At 54.8% G+C, this 15,314-nt stretch overlaps 1 protein-coding gene across 21 annotated transcripts in view; it reads left to right on the top strand.

Annotated features, from left to right (window-relative positions):
* CTIF (cap binding complex dependent translation initiation factor) overlaps window positions 1-15,314 on the top strand; it is a 308,749-nt gene that overhangs the window by 212,370 nt on the left and 81,065 nt on the right. For 16 of the 21 annotated variants that reach the window (XM_059040961.2, XM_059040967.2, XM_059040968.2 and 13 more), the window contains one exon: window positions 863-1,162. In XM_059040961.2, coding sequence (XP_058896944.1) covers window positions 863-1,162 — 300 coding nt within the window. Of the gene's footprint in view, window positions 1-862; window positions 1,321-15,314 lie in introns of those variants that run through there. The other 5 variants (XM_067014307.1, XM_067014310.1, XM_067014308.1 and 2 more) reach the window with 1 other exon arrangement.

Below are 15,314 nucleotides of genomic sequence, written 5' to 3'. Positions count from 1 at the left end.
ACCCTAGATTCTTCTATTGATGCCGGAAAGGCAAACATGGGGCTTCCCTTTATGTCCCTGAGCCTGCCCTTTAACCCTGGTCTCACATCCCAGCAGTTAAGTCAGTCATTTTCCTGGCCACCGATCTATACTTCTGAGACATCAAATGCCATTTTCTTCCTCCCCCAGCGCAGGTCTGGTCCCAGTTGTAGTGAAACCACTTAAAGGTATAGGATTTTTTATCCGAAGTTTCCCTCCTCGAAGTGCACATTTTCGTGGCACATTGAAGGATTGCTTGGTGTGCAGTGCTTGTTGTAAAAAGCCAGCACAGTCTCCATAGGACACAATGCCAAGGCCGTGTCACAGGGACCCCCACACCCAGAGAACATGATGGTCCTCGGGCTGAAGGAGCCGAGGTCTGGAGGACAAGGTAGCCACTCCATGGGCACCTTTAACCAACAGAGCAGGCATTTTGGATGCTACCTCCTTCCTGACCTAGTCTTCCTACCCTCGTTTTCTCTTGGCCCGATTTCTTATCTGTTATTTTATTTCATCTTTTATAAGCCCCATTAAATCATTTCTAGATTGAGATATTTAATGTGTATGAGGCAAAGCCAGTGTGTATGAGAATCCTGGATAAGAGCTGTAGTTCACGAGAAGGATCCACCCAGGGTGTCATAGGGGCCAAGAAAAGGGTCAGGGGAGAGCCTGGGGCCCCAGGGTCCATGGGGAAGGTCGGCATTCCCGGAGGGATCAGACCTCAGGTTCTAGAAGGTGGGGGTGGGTCCTTTCTGAGGGTGGCAGCCCCCCCTCCACTGGCCACCCCTCCGCAGAAAGCTGGGCTCCGCTCAGGCGCGACTTGGTTTGTCTCCCGCACCCCCAGGACGAAGTGGCCGTGGAGACCACCAACCCTCAGCAGAACAAGATGGACAAGTTGATTGAGATCCTGAACAGCATGAGGAACAACAGCAGCGACGTGGATGCCAAGCTCACCACCTTCATGGAGGAGGCCCAGAACTCCACCAACTCCGAGGAGATGCTGGGAGAGATCGTCCGCACCATCTACCAGAAGGCCGTGTCCGACCGCAGCTTTGCTTTCACGGCCGCCAAGCTCTGTGACAAGATGGCGCTCTTCATGGTGGAGGGGACCAAGTTCCGGAGCCTGCTCCTCAACATGCTTCAGGTAACGGACGCCGACAGCTGCACCTCCCACCCCACCCACCGCTGGCTTATTACTAGAGAGAAGGCTGCAGATTCTGACCACGGTTGAACTTTTCCCAAGTTCCACCCTTGCCCGATTAATTACAGAAAATAAAAAGGCACTCAAGGGGCAAGGGATGAGTGGCCGGATTTGCGTGTGTTTGTGTGAGGGCTCCGTGGTTACGATGGACCAATAGAGTTTTGTAGGTGCTTCATGTTTAACCAGCCTTTCCCTCTTTCTATTTCCATGATAGGAGGGCTGGCTCTTGTCTTAGCAGGCTCTGGGCTTTGACCTCTCCACATCCCAGCAGACATACACTTACCGTGGACTTCTCTTTTCCTCCTCTTCCTCCTCCCCGGGACCACCCTGCAGACCCTGCAGGTGGTGCATTGGTTGTAGTTGGTGCTGACATGGGTCTGAGCAAAAGGCATAAGGGCCTTGAGGAGGGAAGCTTTGATCTGTCTGCCAATGCGCCTGGGCTTCTTGAAAACACTTTTAGGGCCGAGGGGAAGCGTGGAGATCAAAGACCGTCTTGTTCCTTGGTGCTATCCCACTAAATCCCTCCACCCCAGAGGACTTAATCCTGCCCCTCTTTATTCCTTCCTCCGTGGGTGCCGGCGTCCAGCGATGGTTTTACTGCGGTGTGTACTGGGCATGGGCATGGGTGCTTAGGCTGAGCCCAGCACGGTTTGATCTCATAGGTGGAGAGCTGAAGGCCTATACCTGCTCTTTCGTCATGGGTGGTAACAGGTGAACTGGTCCCAGAACTGGTGGCATCAGGGAGAGGTAGCAGGTGGCACAGCATATGGTGGCCATGCCAGGCCCAGGGACTATTCCTTGGAGACTTGGCTGTGGAGAATCATCTGTAATCATGCTTTGTACCTTAGGCTAGTTGAGATATGAAATGAGTGTCAGTCCAGGCGTGGTAAAACAATAGCTTAGAAGTTCTGAAAGTAGGATTACAGAGCTGGAAGAAACCACCTGCAGGTCTGTCTTAACGAGGGTGACCATATAATAGGTCATCCAAAGCATGACACTTTTGAGAATCGGGGCTCTAGTCATAGTCAGGCCGAGGCCCCAGGTGTGAACCAGGATGTATGGTCACCCTGGTCTTAGCCACCCGGTTCGCAGTCTTCCCTCTCTTCCCTGAGAACAGGGTGGGAGGAGCCCCCTCCGAAGGCTGCCCATGGGCTCCATCCCCGCCGTCCTCTCCTCTTCCCAGGGAGACTGCTCACTGCAACCCGAGCCTGGCTGGCCAGCCTGGGCTGCTTCTGTCCAGCTCCAGGCACCGATCGGGTTCCCATTCCTGGATCGCCCACGCTCCCCAGTGATGAATTCCCTCATTACCTGAGGGATTTGCACATCGGGCATGTTCCCCGCTCGCCGGAATGTCCTGGGGGTGCGTGGAGGGTGACGGTGGGGGGCAGCCTGTCTGCCCCGTACAGCCAGGCACGGGGGAGTCAGGGACAGACTGGCCTTTGGCCTTGGCTTTTATCAAGAGAAGGGCCGGGATAGGGCAAGACTTCTAGACAATAGTTGCCGGCTCCAAAGAACCTAGCCAGAGCCAGTGGTGGACAGACACACAGGGCGTGAGGCGAGATGCACCCAGGCGGGAAGGGCAGCTGGCAGCGGGGGCCACCCAGGATCCTGCCCCGGTCAGGCTTCTCTTCCAGTGACCCGTGGTTAGAGCGGCCTTGCCCACAGTGTCCAGCAGAGCATCAATCCTGGGAAATGCTCGGCCACAAACGGAGCTTCGTGGCCCCTACACCCGCCTCTCCGTCAGCCACAGAGTGGACGGGCTTAGGCCAGCAGGAAGGGAACCTGTTTGGCTACATCCAACTCAGTGAAGTCCCCTTTGCATTCCCCAGCTAATGACTTCTGGTGGAATTAGTGTGCTGAGAGACACGGTTTGGCAAACACTAGCGCAGGGAAAGAGCACTAAACCGAAAGTCAGGAAACGGGGCTTCTCGGCCTGATTCAGCCATCGTCACCCGGAGCTTGGCCTCTGCGGCCCCTGCTAGCAAAGGGATTGGCTGCTCCATACTGGTCAGTGGACCTTATGATTTTGCGCTGCTAAAGATGAGTCGGGGGCCTCGGGGAGGGCGTGAGTGGTCCCACGTGAGCTGCTTCCTTTCTCGCTCTCTCCTGGCCCTGTTAGTGATATGAAAGAGTCCTGGGTCCCTCTCATCCTCAGAAACTTGCTTACCCCATATTGGGGCTCAGTGATAGGTCTGTCGTGTGTGACAGGCTTTGGGGGCCAGCCCAAGAGACCCAGTCCTGCTAGTGTCACTTGTCTCTGGGGCAGAAGGGTACTCTCACTCCCAATCTGCCATTTGCCTGGGTGGAGCATTTATGGGTCAGATATTTCGAAATCGAAATGTCCCCTAGACCCTACCACCCCCTTCATCTCCTGCAACCCCAGCTTAAGTGTAAGAGGGAGGGGGCTGGAGCTGGACACTCAGGCCTCCTGGGTCACTGTTCAAAGCCCTTTGGCTCCCATGGAAGGTGGGCTGAATGTGCTGGCGTGAGGCGACCCCTAAGCTCCTAGCAGACCCCCGGTTACAAGGCCTGGAGGAAGCCAGCACCGCGTGTCTGCCGGGACTTCCTCTGCAGCTGAGGAGGTGGCAGGTTGGAGTAGGCTTTCTAGGCAGCGTAATACACGGCCACTCACCACCCCAGACCCACAAGGCTCAAGAAAAGAGAGCAGTGGGCATAGCTCATTAAACCCCACTTTCCTTGTGACCCACAGGGGTGTCGTTTTTCACCTGCTTTCATTTTCTGGCCAACCTGATTTGTATCCCTTCCCTGGCCAGCGGTCCTGGGCCTGGCCCCCAGCACTTTCCTTCCCCCTGCTTTCTCCCTCTGAGGTTCACGCTCAGCTGCATGCGCTCAAGGCCCACTGCCCCTGGATCCCCAGCCAGCCCCTGGTTCAGTTCGGCGGCCTCTGAAATGCCCCTCACGTGGCCAGGTTTCGTCTCTGCCTCCACGTACAAGCTCTGAGACCCGGCTTAGCGATTCTGGCTGCAAAGCGGACAGGGTGGGAAGCGCCGCATGAACACAGCTCCCAGCAGCTGTCTTTGGCCGTTGCCCTGCTCGGCCGACCGCTCTCACTGCCTGGGCCTCGGCAGCGCGGCAGGAGAGGGGCAGGCTCTGATGTAGTGGACACTCTTTGGCACAGTGTGGCGCTGCCTGCCAAGCTGGGATGCCGCCCCCATGGAGAGGCAAGTGGGCCCAGGGGGAAGTCGAAAGACCTTTCACCCTTTCCAGCCACACTCAGCGTTGTCATCTCAAGAAGTCCAAAAGCACTACCCTTATGAGCACGGACAACGCCCGAGACCTTGGGGTCCCAGGGGACCCCTGTCACCAATCCACAGCTCCAAAATCATCTTCAGTTTTTACATCTAAACGGAGTCTTTTTGCCCTGGATGTGGTCATTTTCTTAGTAATGTTCTTGTAAGTAAAATTCTACTTATTAAACGGATATTTCTCAGAGGTCTGTTATGTGCCAAGCGTGCAGTCTTCATCAGATCAGTGCTTCTCAAACTTGAATGTGTGTTTGAATCACGTGGGGTTTTACTTAAATAGAGGTTCTGATTCAAGAGGTCTGGGTAGAACCTGAGATGCTACATTTCTCACAAGCTGCCAGGCGATGCCCAGGCTGCTGACCCAGGGGCCACACTTTTGAGTACTAAGACGTCGGATGGCTGATGGTTTGTAGGTGGTGGGTCAAGTTCATAGACAGGCCAACTGAGGCACAGTCTTTGACCGATGTGATGTCAGAAGGGGGGATCCAGCCTGGGAATATTGAGTTCCAGTCACCAGGTTTTCTTTAGGGCATGGGTTCTCAGACCAACCAGCCGTCCCTTAGAATCTCATGGGGAGATGCTTTTATTGGGTTGGCCAGAAAGTTCACTCGGGTGGTGAATATGTTGTTCTTGTTCTATATAAAGTTCTTGGTGAAAATGAAAAATGTGTCTCATTTTTATTTAAGACTGAACGAACTTTTTGGCCAACATAATAAAACATACCAGCGCGGGGGCTCCCCCCTAGACCAACTGAATTAGATTCTCCAGGGATGGGCCCGGGCATCCTTTTTTAAAGACCTTTCTGGCCGATTCTGTGGTGCCACAGATTGAACACCACTGTTAGAAAGTTACTCCAGAGATGCCCTGACTGTGCCACCCCTGTCACTTATGAACAGCCCTGCCTGTCACCTTGTGAATCGGCCAAGAAATGTGTACCAGGTGCTGGGCTCTTTGCTGCGTGATGTGAAGGATTCAGAGCCTGAGCTGGTGGGAGAACACCAAAGCAGGAGACGTCAGCCCCCGAGACAATCCCGTCACCTTGCCCGGCCTCAGTTTCCCCTCTGTGCAGTGAGAAGCTGGGCTGGACCATCTCAGGGGACCTTTCTCACGTACCTCACTGTCCTGAGATCCCTCCTGGGAAGGCTCCTCCCTAACCGCGTCAACCAGGTGGAGGCTGCCTCTCCTCTCCCGCCCACCCCATTTCTCTCCACTCTCAGCTCCGTTCCCCAGGTCCTTTTCCTTTTCCTTAGTCTCAGACATTTGTCGAAGCGCCTATCACATGTTTCAGGAAAAGGGCCTCACTCTCAATCCACGTTGCCAGGCTAGGCCACCAGTGAAGCGGAGGAGGTGATTCGTTTCCCTGCCCGACCTGCCTTCACCCCACCTCCTCCCACCCGGCTCCCAGCTGCATGATTGCAGGGTCCCGCACTCACGCGGCTAGGAGCACTGATGGGTCCTGACTTCCAGGAGAATGTGGGCTGCCCGTGGCCCCTGGTTTACAGAGGTCACCAAAACTCTGCCTTGATCCTCACCAAGGAATTGCGGTATGATGAGGGGAGGGGGGGGCTCTGGTTTCACAGCGAGGTGAAGAATGAGTGTGCCTCTTTTTATGGGACCTTTGGAATGACAGGAATTGGAGGCCTGAGCCCCCTCCACCCAGCACTGCCCTGTCACCACCCTGGGCCTTCCACTCCGGCTCAGGGAATGCTCCTTTGCTGAAATATGCTTGGGTAGTATAAGTTCAAGCCCTCCTCTGTTGAAATGTGTGTGCCCTGTTTAGCCAGGAGGTGTCTGCATCTGAACTATGCAGAGCAAAGTATTATTAGAGCAGGCATCAGTGTGTCTGTAACTGAACCCAACTCTCCCTAGCAACCGTTGTCAACAACACATCTAACAGAAGGAGGCAATACCTTTCTCTGAAGAAAAAGAAAAACAAAAAACCCTCATCTCACCAAGTCGTAAACACAGCAAGGCTGTTGTGAAAAGACAACGCAATTCAGAATCTGGCATGTGACCAGGTTTCAAAATAAATTGCTGTCTGCCAGCACCTTCTAGAAGACAGCCTGACCTGGAGCTAGAAAATGGATAAACTCTCCAGAGTTTTTAGCTGGGTCACCCATTAAGCATCATGTTTGGGGCTTTTGATACACAGGAACTCAATTGCTTTGTGAAGGGGCTCCATGGGGCCTCTGGGAGGTCTCTGGGAGTGATTTTAACCATGGGTTTTAACCCCAGAAGGGGCGCACTCAAGATTTCCTGGTCTGGCTGCCCCATCAGTGAATCAAAATACAAGCTGCATCTTCAGGGCTTGTGTGACCCATCACCCCACTTTTACCCCATTTCTGCCATCTCTGTCCCAGTCTTTGTCCCACATTTGCTGGCTTGGGCAAAGGGACTGGGCTGTTCCTCTAACTCAGCTCATAAAAGGGAACCTCGGTCTTCCCTGGTGGCAGAGTGGTTTAAGAATCCGCCTGCTAATGCAGGGGACAGGGATTAGAGCCCTGGTCCGGGAAGATCCCACACTCCGCGGAGCAACTAAGCCCGTGCACCACAACTACTGAGTCTGCCCTCTAGAGCCCGCGTGCCACAACTACTGAGCCCACGTGCCACAACTACTGAAGCCCGCGCACCTAGAGCCCGTGCTCCACAACAAGAGAAGCCACCGCAATGAGAGAACCACGCACCGCAACAAAGAGTAGCCCCCGCTCGCCACAAATAGAGAAAGCCCGCAGAGCAACGAAGACCCAACACAGCCAAAAATAAAATAAATAAAAATAAATTTATTTTTTCTAAAAAAAGGAACCTCATTCTTCCTGGTTATCTCAAGGTTCAGGAAAATCAAAAGTTGTTCCTCTTTACCCAAAATTCGGAGTTCCTTACCCCAGTCTTTTACTGAGGGAGAGAGGAGAGGAACAAACGTTGATTCTTGGTGTTCTAACCAGCTCTGAGTTGTAAGTTCCTTGAGGGCAGGAATCCTGGCTGCGTGATCATTAGTCCCCCGCTCCTAGCATCATGCCATGTACACAGTAGGTGCTCAGCAAGTGCCTGAGGAAGGGAGGGATGGAGCCCTCAGTCTTAGGTACCAGAGCTCCCTGATGTGAGATGGGCTTCTCAGCTCTTCTGAGCACTTTCACGCGTGTGAACGTGGAGATTCTCTCTCCGAGATGGGTTCCAGAGCAGGATCCGTCCCCCACGTTTACAGATGCAGACGATGGCTCAGCAAGGCTACAAAGTCATGGGAGTGGTCAGTCCAGCACCCCAAGCTCTTGGCTCCCTTGCCACCCCCCAAATAGAATATACCGGTCAGAAAGTTGGGAAAATCAGGAATCCGTCTCATGACTATCAGTGGGGATTTCAAACTCCGTCCTCCTATAAGACTCCCACTGGGTTTCCAGTGGTCTGAGTCTCTGGGCTTTCCAGGCCAACAGAGAGCTGAGGGGGTCTGAGGAAACACCTCCACGGCTCCATCCGCTTTCCACAGATGAACCACACAGCTGTTCCTCCTGAGGCTGGCTCTCCCCTCGGACCCTCTCCCTTGGCCCAGAGCTCCGCCTTCACCCCTGCACGCCCACCACTGAGCCGATGAGCACTCCAGCCATGTAAACTAATTTTACTGTTGGCCCAAGCCAGGCATACCCAGGGATAGAAGCACATTGTTCTGTGCATTCCAGAGCCTGAGCAAAGCCCTGGGCTGTACCCACCCCGAGCTCCCCTCCACTGGTTGCTAGAAATCAAGAGGGAGAAAGCAGAGGACTAGTAGGCAATTGCAGGCAACTCTCCCGTGGGCAGATTATGGAAGGTGATTTTGAAGACCCGCAAAAGGTCTCTCTAAAAAAATGTTGCTCCAGTGGCACCCTGTGAGTTGTCGGTGCCCTGCAAGGGCCGGGCAGAGCTGGCACACACACTCCCCGACGGTGGGCGCCAGCTGGCTTGCCTCCACGTCCTGTCACAGGAGCTTGACCTGCGTAAGAGTCTGTGGCAGGTAGAGCTACCCCGCCGGGGACAGCGATGCCCGGCTGGTACCCACGCCCTTAAGCCCACCGGACCCAAACCAGAGGCGAGGCCCGCGCCTCCTGCCAGACTTGTTGCACACACTTGCTTTGGAATGAGTGAATTTTACCTTCTTTCTTCTAATCCTGACGTCTTCCCCTCAACAGACACTTCCTGAGCACCTGCTGTGTAGCACACGCCGTGGCACAGCCCATGCGTGTGTCACCTCTGTCAATTCTCCCTCCCCTCTCGTCGTCCTCCAGTTTGCGCCGGTGGGGCACTGGCCCAAGTCTAAGAGGTTTATTCAAGGACCCAGCTGGAATGCCTCAAGTCAGGTTTTTCTGCCTTAGCGGGGGCACCGTGGCTTCCGAAAGTGCTAAATCTGAGGCCCCTTCTAGAACTTTGGAATGCCCCATGAGACAGAAGCAGACTGTGACTCGAAAAGAAAAAGAAAAAAAAAAAAAAAAAAAGCATTTTGATTTTTTAATCTGAAAATAAGCAGAGGAAAGAAAATGTCAGCCCCAGAAGGAGCCCAGGACAGCGGCCTGCCAGTCAAGGTTTTCTTGGCTGAGGCTGTGTCCCCAGGTATCTTGGGGGGCAAAGACTGTGTCCGAGAGATCTTTGTGTCCCCCACCAAGCCTGCCCGTGGCAGGTACTCAGCAAGCATCAGACGGCTGCTTCCAGGAGCTTCCGCCCATGGGGACAAAGGCGCCCTGGTGGGCAGGTGCCGGGACAGCAGAGGGACGGCGTCCTGCTCCCTCCCGTCTCTGGGCCTAGGAACTTACCCTGGTCAGGAATTATTTCACCATCACCCGTGTCCCTTGCCAGGCCGTGTCCTCTTCCCTGCACGCCCTCACCTCCCACCCCGTCTTCATTTTCCCTGCTAAATCCACTGATAGGACTTGGCCGGGCGCTCCCCTGTCTGAGGCTGCCATGCCGAGGCAGGCCCTGAAGATAAGTGGGTTATCGGAGAAGGCAGCTCGGGTGTCCCGGGCCCCAGAGGGTCACCCCTGGCTGGCTGGCAGCTCACCCCCAGCACCTCCTCCTCCCCTCTCCCCAGAGCCAGGCCAGCAGGAGACAACAGTTCCTTTCCCTCAGCTCAGCGAGTGGCTGGTCCCCAGCCGCCGCCGCCGGGAATCTGAGCTATGCTAAGCCGCTCCAGATCGCCACATCGCTGCTTTGCCCGGGCACGGCCGGCCCAGACAGGGCGCCTCTACCTGCTGCGGCTGCCGCTGGAAAGCTGGCACCGCCCAGGCCGATGGAAACAAATCTCCCTGCGGGTTATGTAACTGCTCACCGCCCTGTCCCTGGCTCCCTAGGGAGGCTCCCAGCCACCACAGAGGGAGAGCCGTGGCCCCTGGGCAGGGAGGGGACACAGAGGGTCATTCTCTCAAAGAGATGCACATAGTCTTGAGTGACTGCCCAAGGCCCTTCTCCGGATCCAAGGTCCTCAGCGCCCCAAGGAGACTAGTATTCCTTGTAAATGCTCCCTGAGCACAGAGGGCAGCTCAAGACACTAGCCCAGCAGAGTGAGAAAGGCTCATCAGGAGAGCTGGACTCGCAGGAGAGGTTAAGGGGAGAGGGCAGCACAGTTTCATTGTTGGCTTGTTTGGTTTGGGTTTTTTTATCTGGCTTTTTTTTTTTTACTGTTGTAAGATATATGCAACATAAAATGTACCTGCTTAACCATCTTTAAGTGCATAACTCAGTGGCGCCGAGAGCAACACAGCATTGCACCACCACTCCCACCATCCACCCCCAGATCCCTCCCATCTTCCCAGACAGAAGCCCTGTAGCCACCAGACAACAACTCCCCAGCCCCACTATAACTCCTCTCTCCCTTCTTTTTCCGTGAGCTCTCGCACACCATGCTCTGTGCATACCGCATATAAGTGGAATCATACAGCTGTCCTTTTGTGTCTGGCTTATTTCATCTATCATCATGGTTTCTAGGTTCATTCATGTGGTAGCACGTCAGAATTTCCTTCCTTTCCATGGCTGGATAATGTTCCACCGTGTGGAGAGACCATATTTTGCTTATCCGTTCATCCGTCATGGATGAACTCTTGGGTTGTTTCACTTTGGGGCTATTGCGAATGCCACCATGAACACACCACATGCAAGTATCCGTTTTAGCGCCTGCTTTCAATTATTTTGGGTGTCTACCTAGAAGTAGAATTGCTGGATCATATGAAAACTCTACATATAACTTCTTAGGAACGGCCAAACTGTTTTCCAGAAGGTTGTTTTTGATGGGGAAATGTAATGACACAAGACCCAAGTGCAGGACAGTGAGGATGCTGCCTTACCTGGAATCCAGGGTCAGGGTGGAAGTGGAGAGTTGGAAGTCTGTAAGATGGAACAAAAGGATTTGGACTTTATGAAGTAGAACCAAGGAGCCATTGTTGGTTCTTGAGCTGTGGTGTCCTAAGATTAACTGAAAAGCATAGAACAGTATAGACCCGAATGATCTGTAGATTATCCATCGAACCCATTCATATTGTAGATGAGAGACTAGAGGCTCAGGAAGGTTTACAAAGCCCTGCTTTAGGAAGACGTGGGTGCTGCGTTATAGGCTGTCATGCTTGGAAATCTGTTACATAGAGGACCAGGGGTTTTAGGTGACCACGGTTTTCTCTTTTACAAAGAGAGCCTGCCCCTCAAAGATCCGAGCTGCGGTGGCAGGCCTCATTCCCCACCTCCTCCCAGGACCTGCTCCCGGCCCTAGGTATGTGGAACAGTAGCATTTGGCCCACGATCCAGAGGCCGGAAGCTGGGGGTGCTACCACAGGGACAGTGGGTGGACGTGGGAGATGCACTCCTCCACCTCTGCTCCCCTTCCTTCTGCAGGGGCCACAACAGTCTCCAAAAGCTGCAAGAGTAAGTCAGTGGGCATCTCTGAGCTGAGGCTTCCCAGCCGAGGGCACACAGCCTAGGTTTCAAAGCCGGCACTGAGCCCACGGCCTGCTGGCCACCTAGGGGGAGAATGAACGGGAATCACACCGTGAGCCCTCCCACCGCTGCCTCGATGCCCTCTCCACACTGCTGTGGGCACCTCTCCCCCTCCTTTCTTTGCCCATACCTATGTGCCTTGGCCGTTCTCTGGCTGCCTGGCATGAATCACAGTGATTTATGAGAAATCAGCAAGTGTAGGGGTGAGGCAAAGGGAGTTGGGGGATGGAAACTTTAAACAGCCAGCAAGAATGCCACACATCTTTTTTTTTTTTTTTTTAATTTCCGGCTGCATCGGGTGTTCGTTGCCACGTACGGGCTTTCTCTAGTCGCAGCTAGCGGAGTAGCGGGGGCTACTAAGTTGCGGTGCGCGGGCTTCTCATTGCTGTGGCTTCTCTTGTTGCAGAGTATGGGCTCTAGGCGCGTGGGCTCAGTAGTTGTGGCTCGCGGGCTCTAGAGCACAGGCTCAGTAGTTGTGGGGCACAGGCTTAGTTGCTCCGCGGCATGTGGGATCCTCCCGGACCAGGGCTCGAACCCGTGTCCCCTGCACTGGCAGGCGGATTCTTAACCACTGCGCCACCAGGGAAGTCCCCAGCCACACTTGTCTTGAACTCACTGCTTTCAGGGTGGCTGGGTTCCGTCTCCTCTAGATAAAGAAGAGATCAATGTAAGCGGACAGTAGCCTTCCCAACTCCCCCTCCAGATGACCACTAAGAGGTCACCAGGCCTCCCAGGTTGCAGAGCGTGATGCAAGAGTGCAGGTGGGAGTTCACCTGCCTCAGTTACTCCTCAGCCAACTGGCATCATGTGAACAATCCAAACCCAGTTATGCCCAGTTCCTAGTTTCTTCTTACTCTAGACCTTTCATGTCTGGTGGCATGTCTGTCCAGGAGACGTTGTGAGCCTCGACCAGGAAGCAGGGGCTGGACTGTGTGGCCCCTTGAGGTCACCTTCCAGCCCAGGAGCTCTTGCTGCAGCCTGAGAACCATCAGCACAGAGGATCTGCCCTTGGAACCCAAAGTTCAGAATCAGGGCTCCCTGCACGCCCACAGACCCTCCATCTCCTACTGCTTCACGCCTGCATGCTGAGTCTCCAGGGAACAATGCCAGCCCCTTCCTGGCCCCACCTCAACCCCAGTTCAAGCCAGCAGTGCCAGGGAGAGGGTGGGCGGCCCCTTCGGGGGAGCAGGTTGTGACCTGCAGGGAATCAGCTTCACTTGACCCTTTGACCTTCCAGCGCCCAGTTCACAGAGGGAGAAAAGCTTCAGACCACTTAGAAATGTGGAGACAGGTATGCCCAGCCAAGAGCAGCCCACCCCTCCCCCTGGGATGGCCCCCCAGCCCTCCCCCTTGAGGAAGCCCCTCGCCCCCCCAAATCATCTCACTCTTGACAGTGCCTAGCTAGGACCAAGCATATTCCAGAGACGTTGTACCACTCTGTCTGTGCACGGCCAGACTACTTGCACCCAGAAGGCAAAGCAGAGAGGGCTCCAGGGCCACCACGCTATCCTGTAGCGCCCCCGCCTTCCAGCTCCGCCACTGAGCAGGGGCGATACCAAAGGAGGGAGGAGCTTAGGTGGTATTCGGGGATGGCTGGGCTCCAGCTAAAGCTTAGGAATATCTATCTATAATTGGAGTAAATGCATTCTTGAGCAGCTGCACGTCAATCGGAGCTCCACATACTGGACTCACACTTGCCATTGACCCCGTTAGATGACAGTCATTGCATTACTCTGAGTGTTGAAAAAAGTCTGATTAGAAGAGTATCTCTCGGGGTTGGACGCAGAGTCACCTGGAATTCAGCCTGCAGACCCCGGAGACTTGCACTTAATGACGTCCTGCTGTGTTGCATAAGAAAATCATTGACAAAGCACAGAGTCCAACATCTACCTCCTAACCCTGGTTCTGGCACGTCAGCTGGCGACTTTGGGCAGACCTCGCAGTCTGGCTGCCCTCCGCTTACTCTTCCATTAAATGGGGGTAATAATACCTGTCCCCTACACCTGCTTGCTCTACACACATAACAATTGTTAAAAATCCACAGAAATACGTATCATTTGGTCTGTGTCCTCTTAAGGCTCCTCCTCCAAGAGGAATTTCTGAATTTCATATAAACATATTTTTCCTTTTACCTTTGATGAATCCCATTCATTCAAGGTTCCTAGAAGAGGCCCCTCACAGATCTTCTTCCACAAGTCCAGGGGCCTCCGAGTCATGCTAGGGTTTGGGGTTTAGATACAGCACTATGGCTAGCCCTGGGATCCGGGAACAAGGAAAGCTCTCACAGGGACCCTGGAACTGGTGTTGAGGCCCTCTGGGTGCCCTGTGCTCAACACTGTTAAATGCCAGTAAAGCAGGGGCCACTGGCCTCTACCAGATACTTAGAGGCCTACTGGAGGGGCAGGCCAGCTAAACCAGAGAGCGGCTTAGGCAAATCGGAGGAGAGGGCAAGCCCTTTAAGTACTGGCAACTGGGGAAGGCTTCCAGGAGGAGGCAGCATGAAAGAAGAGGCAGGCTTTGGGTGGACAGAGGAAAATAGGAGGAAGGAGCCAATTTAGCAAAGGCTTGTGGGTGGGAGCAGCCGGGGGGCAGGGGGGGCACAATTGTGCAGACAGCGTGGTGGGATGAGATAGGTGTACACACCAGCCTGGCCGAGGGTGTCCAGGCAGCAGCAGGGGTCTCTGCAAGCGTCAGCAAGCCCTGGTGTAAAGCTGCCCGGCCAGGCCATGACCCCAGGTCACAGTCACCACTGTGACCCTTTCATTTGCTGGCACTTGCTTCTCACCATTGCAGGCCAAGATTGTTTTAATCCAGAACTAAAACTTCTCCCTTAAGATTAGGGAGCTCCCTGCCAGCACTGGGCCTCGGTCAGTCTTGGGCAGGAGGCAGGGAGGGCCACCGCCTCTGGGGCCCAGTCCAACCTGCTGACGGGCTCCAGACACCAGTGTTTCACTGAGACAGGTAGTATGGGGCCTGGCATTCAAGGCCGAGAGACCCTCCCTTTCCTGACCAGTTCAGCGCTTCGTGGGAGAGGGCAGGTCCCAGGTGCCCACCTCGAGTGACCCACTCAGCCCCTCTTTATGGATCAGCTGCCCCCAAGAGCCATGTGGAGATGGGTGCCCTCCACACACAGCCTGCAGTGCCGGTGCTGTCATAGGGCCCCTTCCTCCAGCAGAAGCCGTACAGCCTGCAGGGAACCAGAAGCAGGGCTACATGGGATGCCTGGGGCTGGGCAGATTCACAAAGCAACCTCCGCTGCACAAGCCCCATCCCTCCTCCCCCAGCACATTTTTTCTGGCCTGCCTCAAGGGGTACGGCAGGAGACAGGAAGTCTGAAGCCAGCATCTTGCCTGGCTCTGGGCCTCAGTGTCCTCATGTGGTCCAGGGGCGTGGTCAGTCTCCCCACCGGGCAGCAAGGCTCATGGCTCCTCCCGTTCTGCTCCCACAGTCCCTCGGGCGCCTTGGGCTTGTGAAGGTTGTGTGCGTGTGGGTCAAGGATGGAGAGAGCCTGGGAAACATGTGAGGGCTTACTGGGGGCAGAAAGAGAAGATGGGGCACTGCTCAGAAGTAAGGGACTCGAAGCGGCAGTACAGGAGGTACCTGGGCTGCAGCATTCCAGGCTCCTCCTCCAGCCCCTGCCTTTCCCTAGCCGAGTGACCGCAGGCCAGTCCTTCCACCCTTCTGGTGGCTTTCTTGCCCATAAAATAAGGGCCGGTAGAAGTGATTTCATAGGTCCCTTTCAGCTCTTTGTTATTCTAAAGCAGACATGCGGGGCATACAGACAGTGCCTGTTAATTGCCCACTGCTGTTGGTGGGTTGACCGGTGAAGAGCAGACGCTCCCTGCCTGGACGGGTCTGCAGTCCTGGCCACTCCTGCCCCCCACTCC

The sequence above is a fragment of the Kogia breviceps genome, chromosome 15 (genome assembly GCF_026419965.1).
Source record: "Kogia breviceps isolate mKogBre1 chromosome 15, mKogBre1 haplotype 1, whole genome shotgun sequence".
Taxonomy (NCBI): domain Eukaryota; kingdom Metazoa; phylum Chordata; class Mammalia; order Artiodactyla; family Physeteridae; genus Kogia; species Kogia breviceps.
Note: the sequence above shows the minus strand (reverse complement) of the source record. Positions and strands in the feature narration are given on the sequence as shown.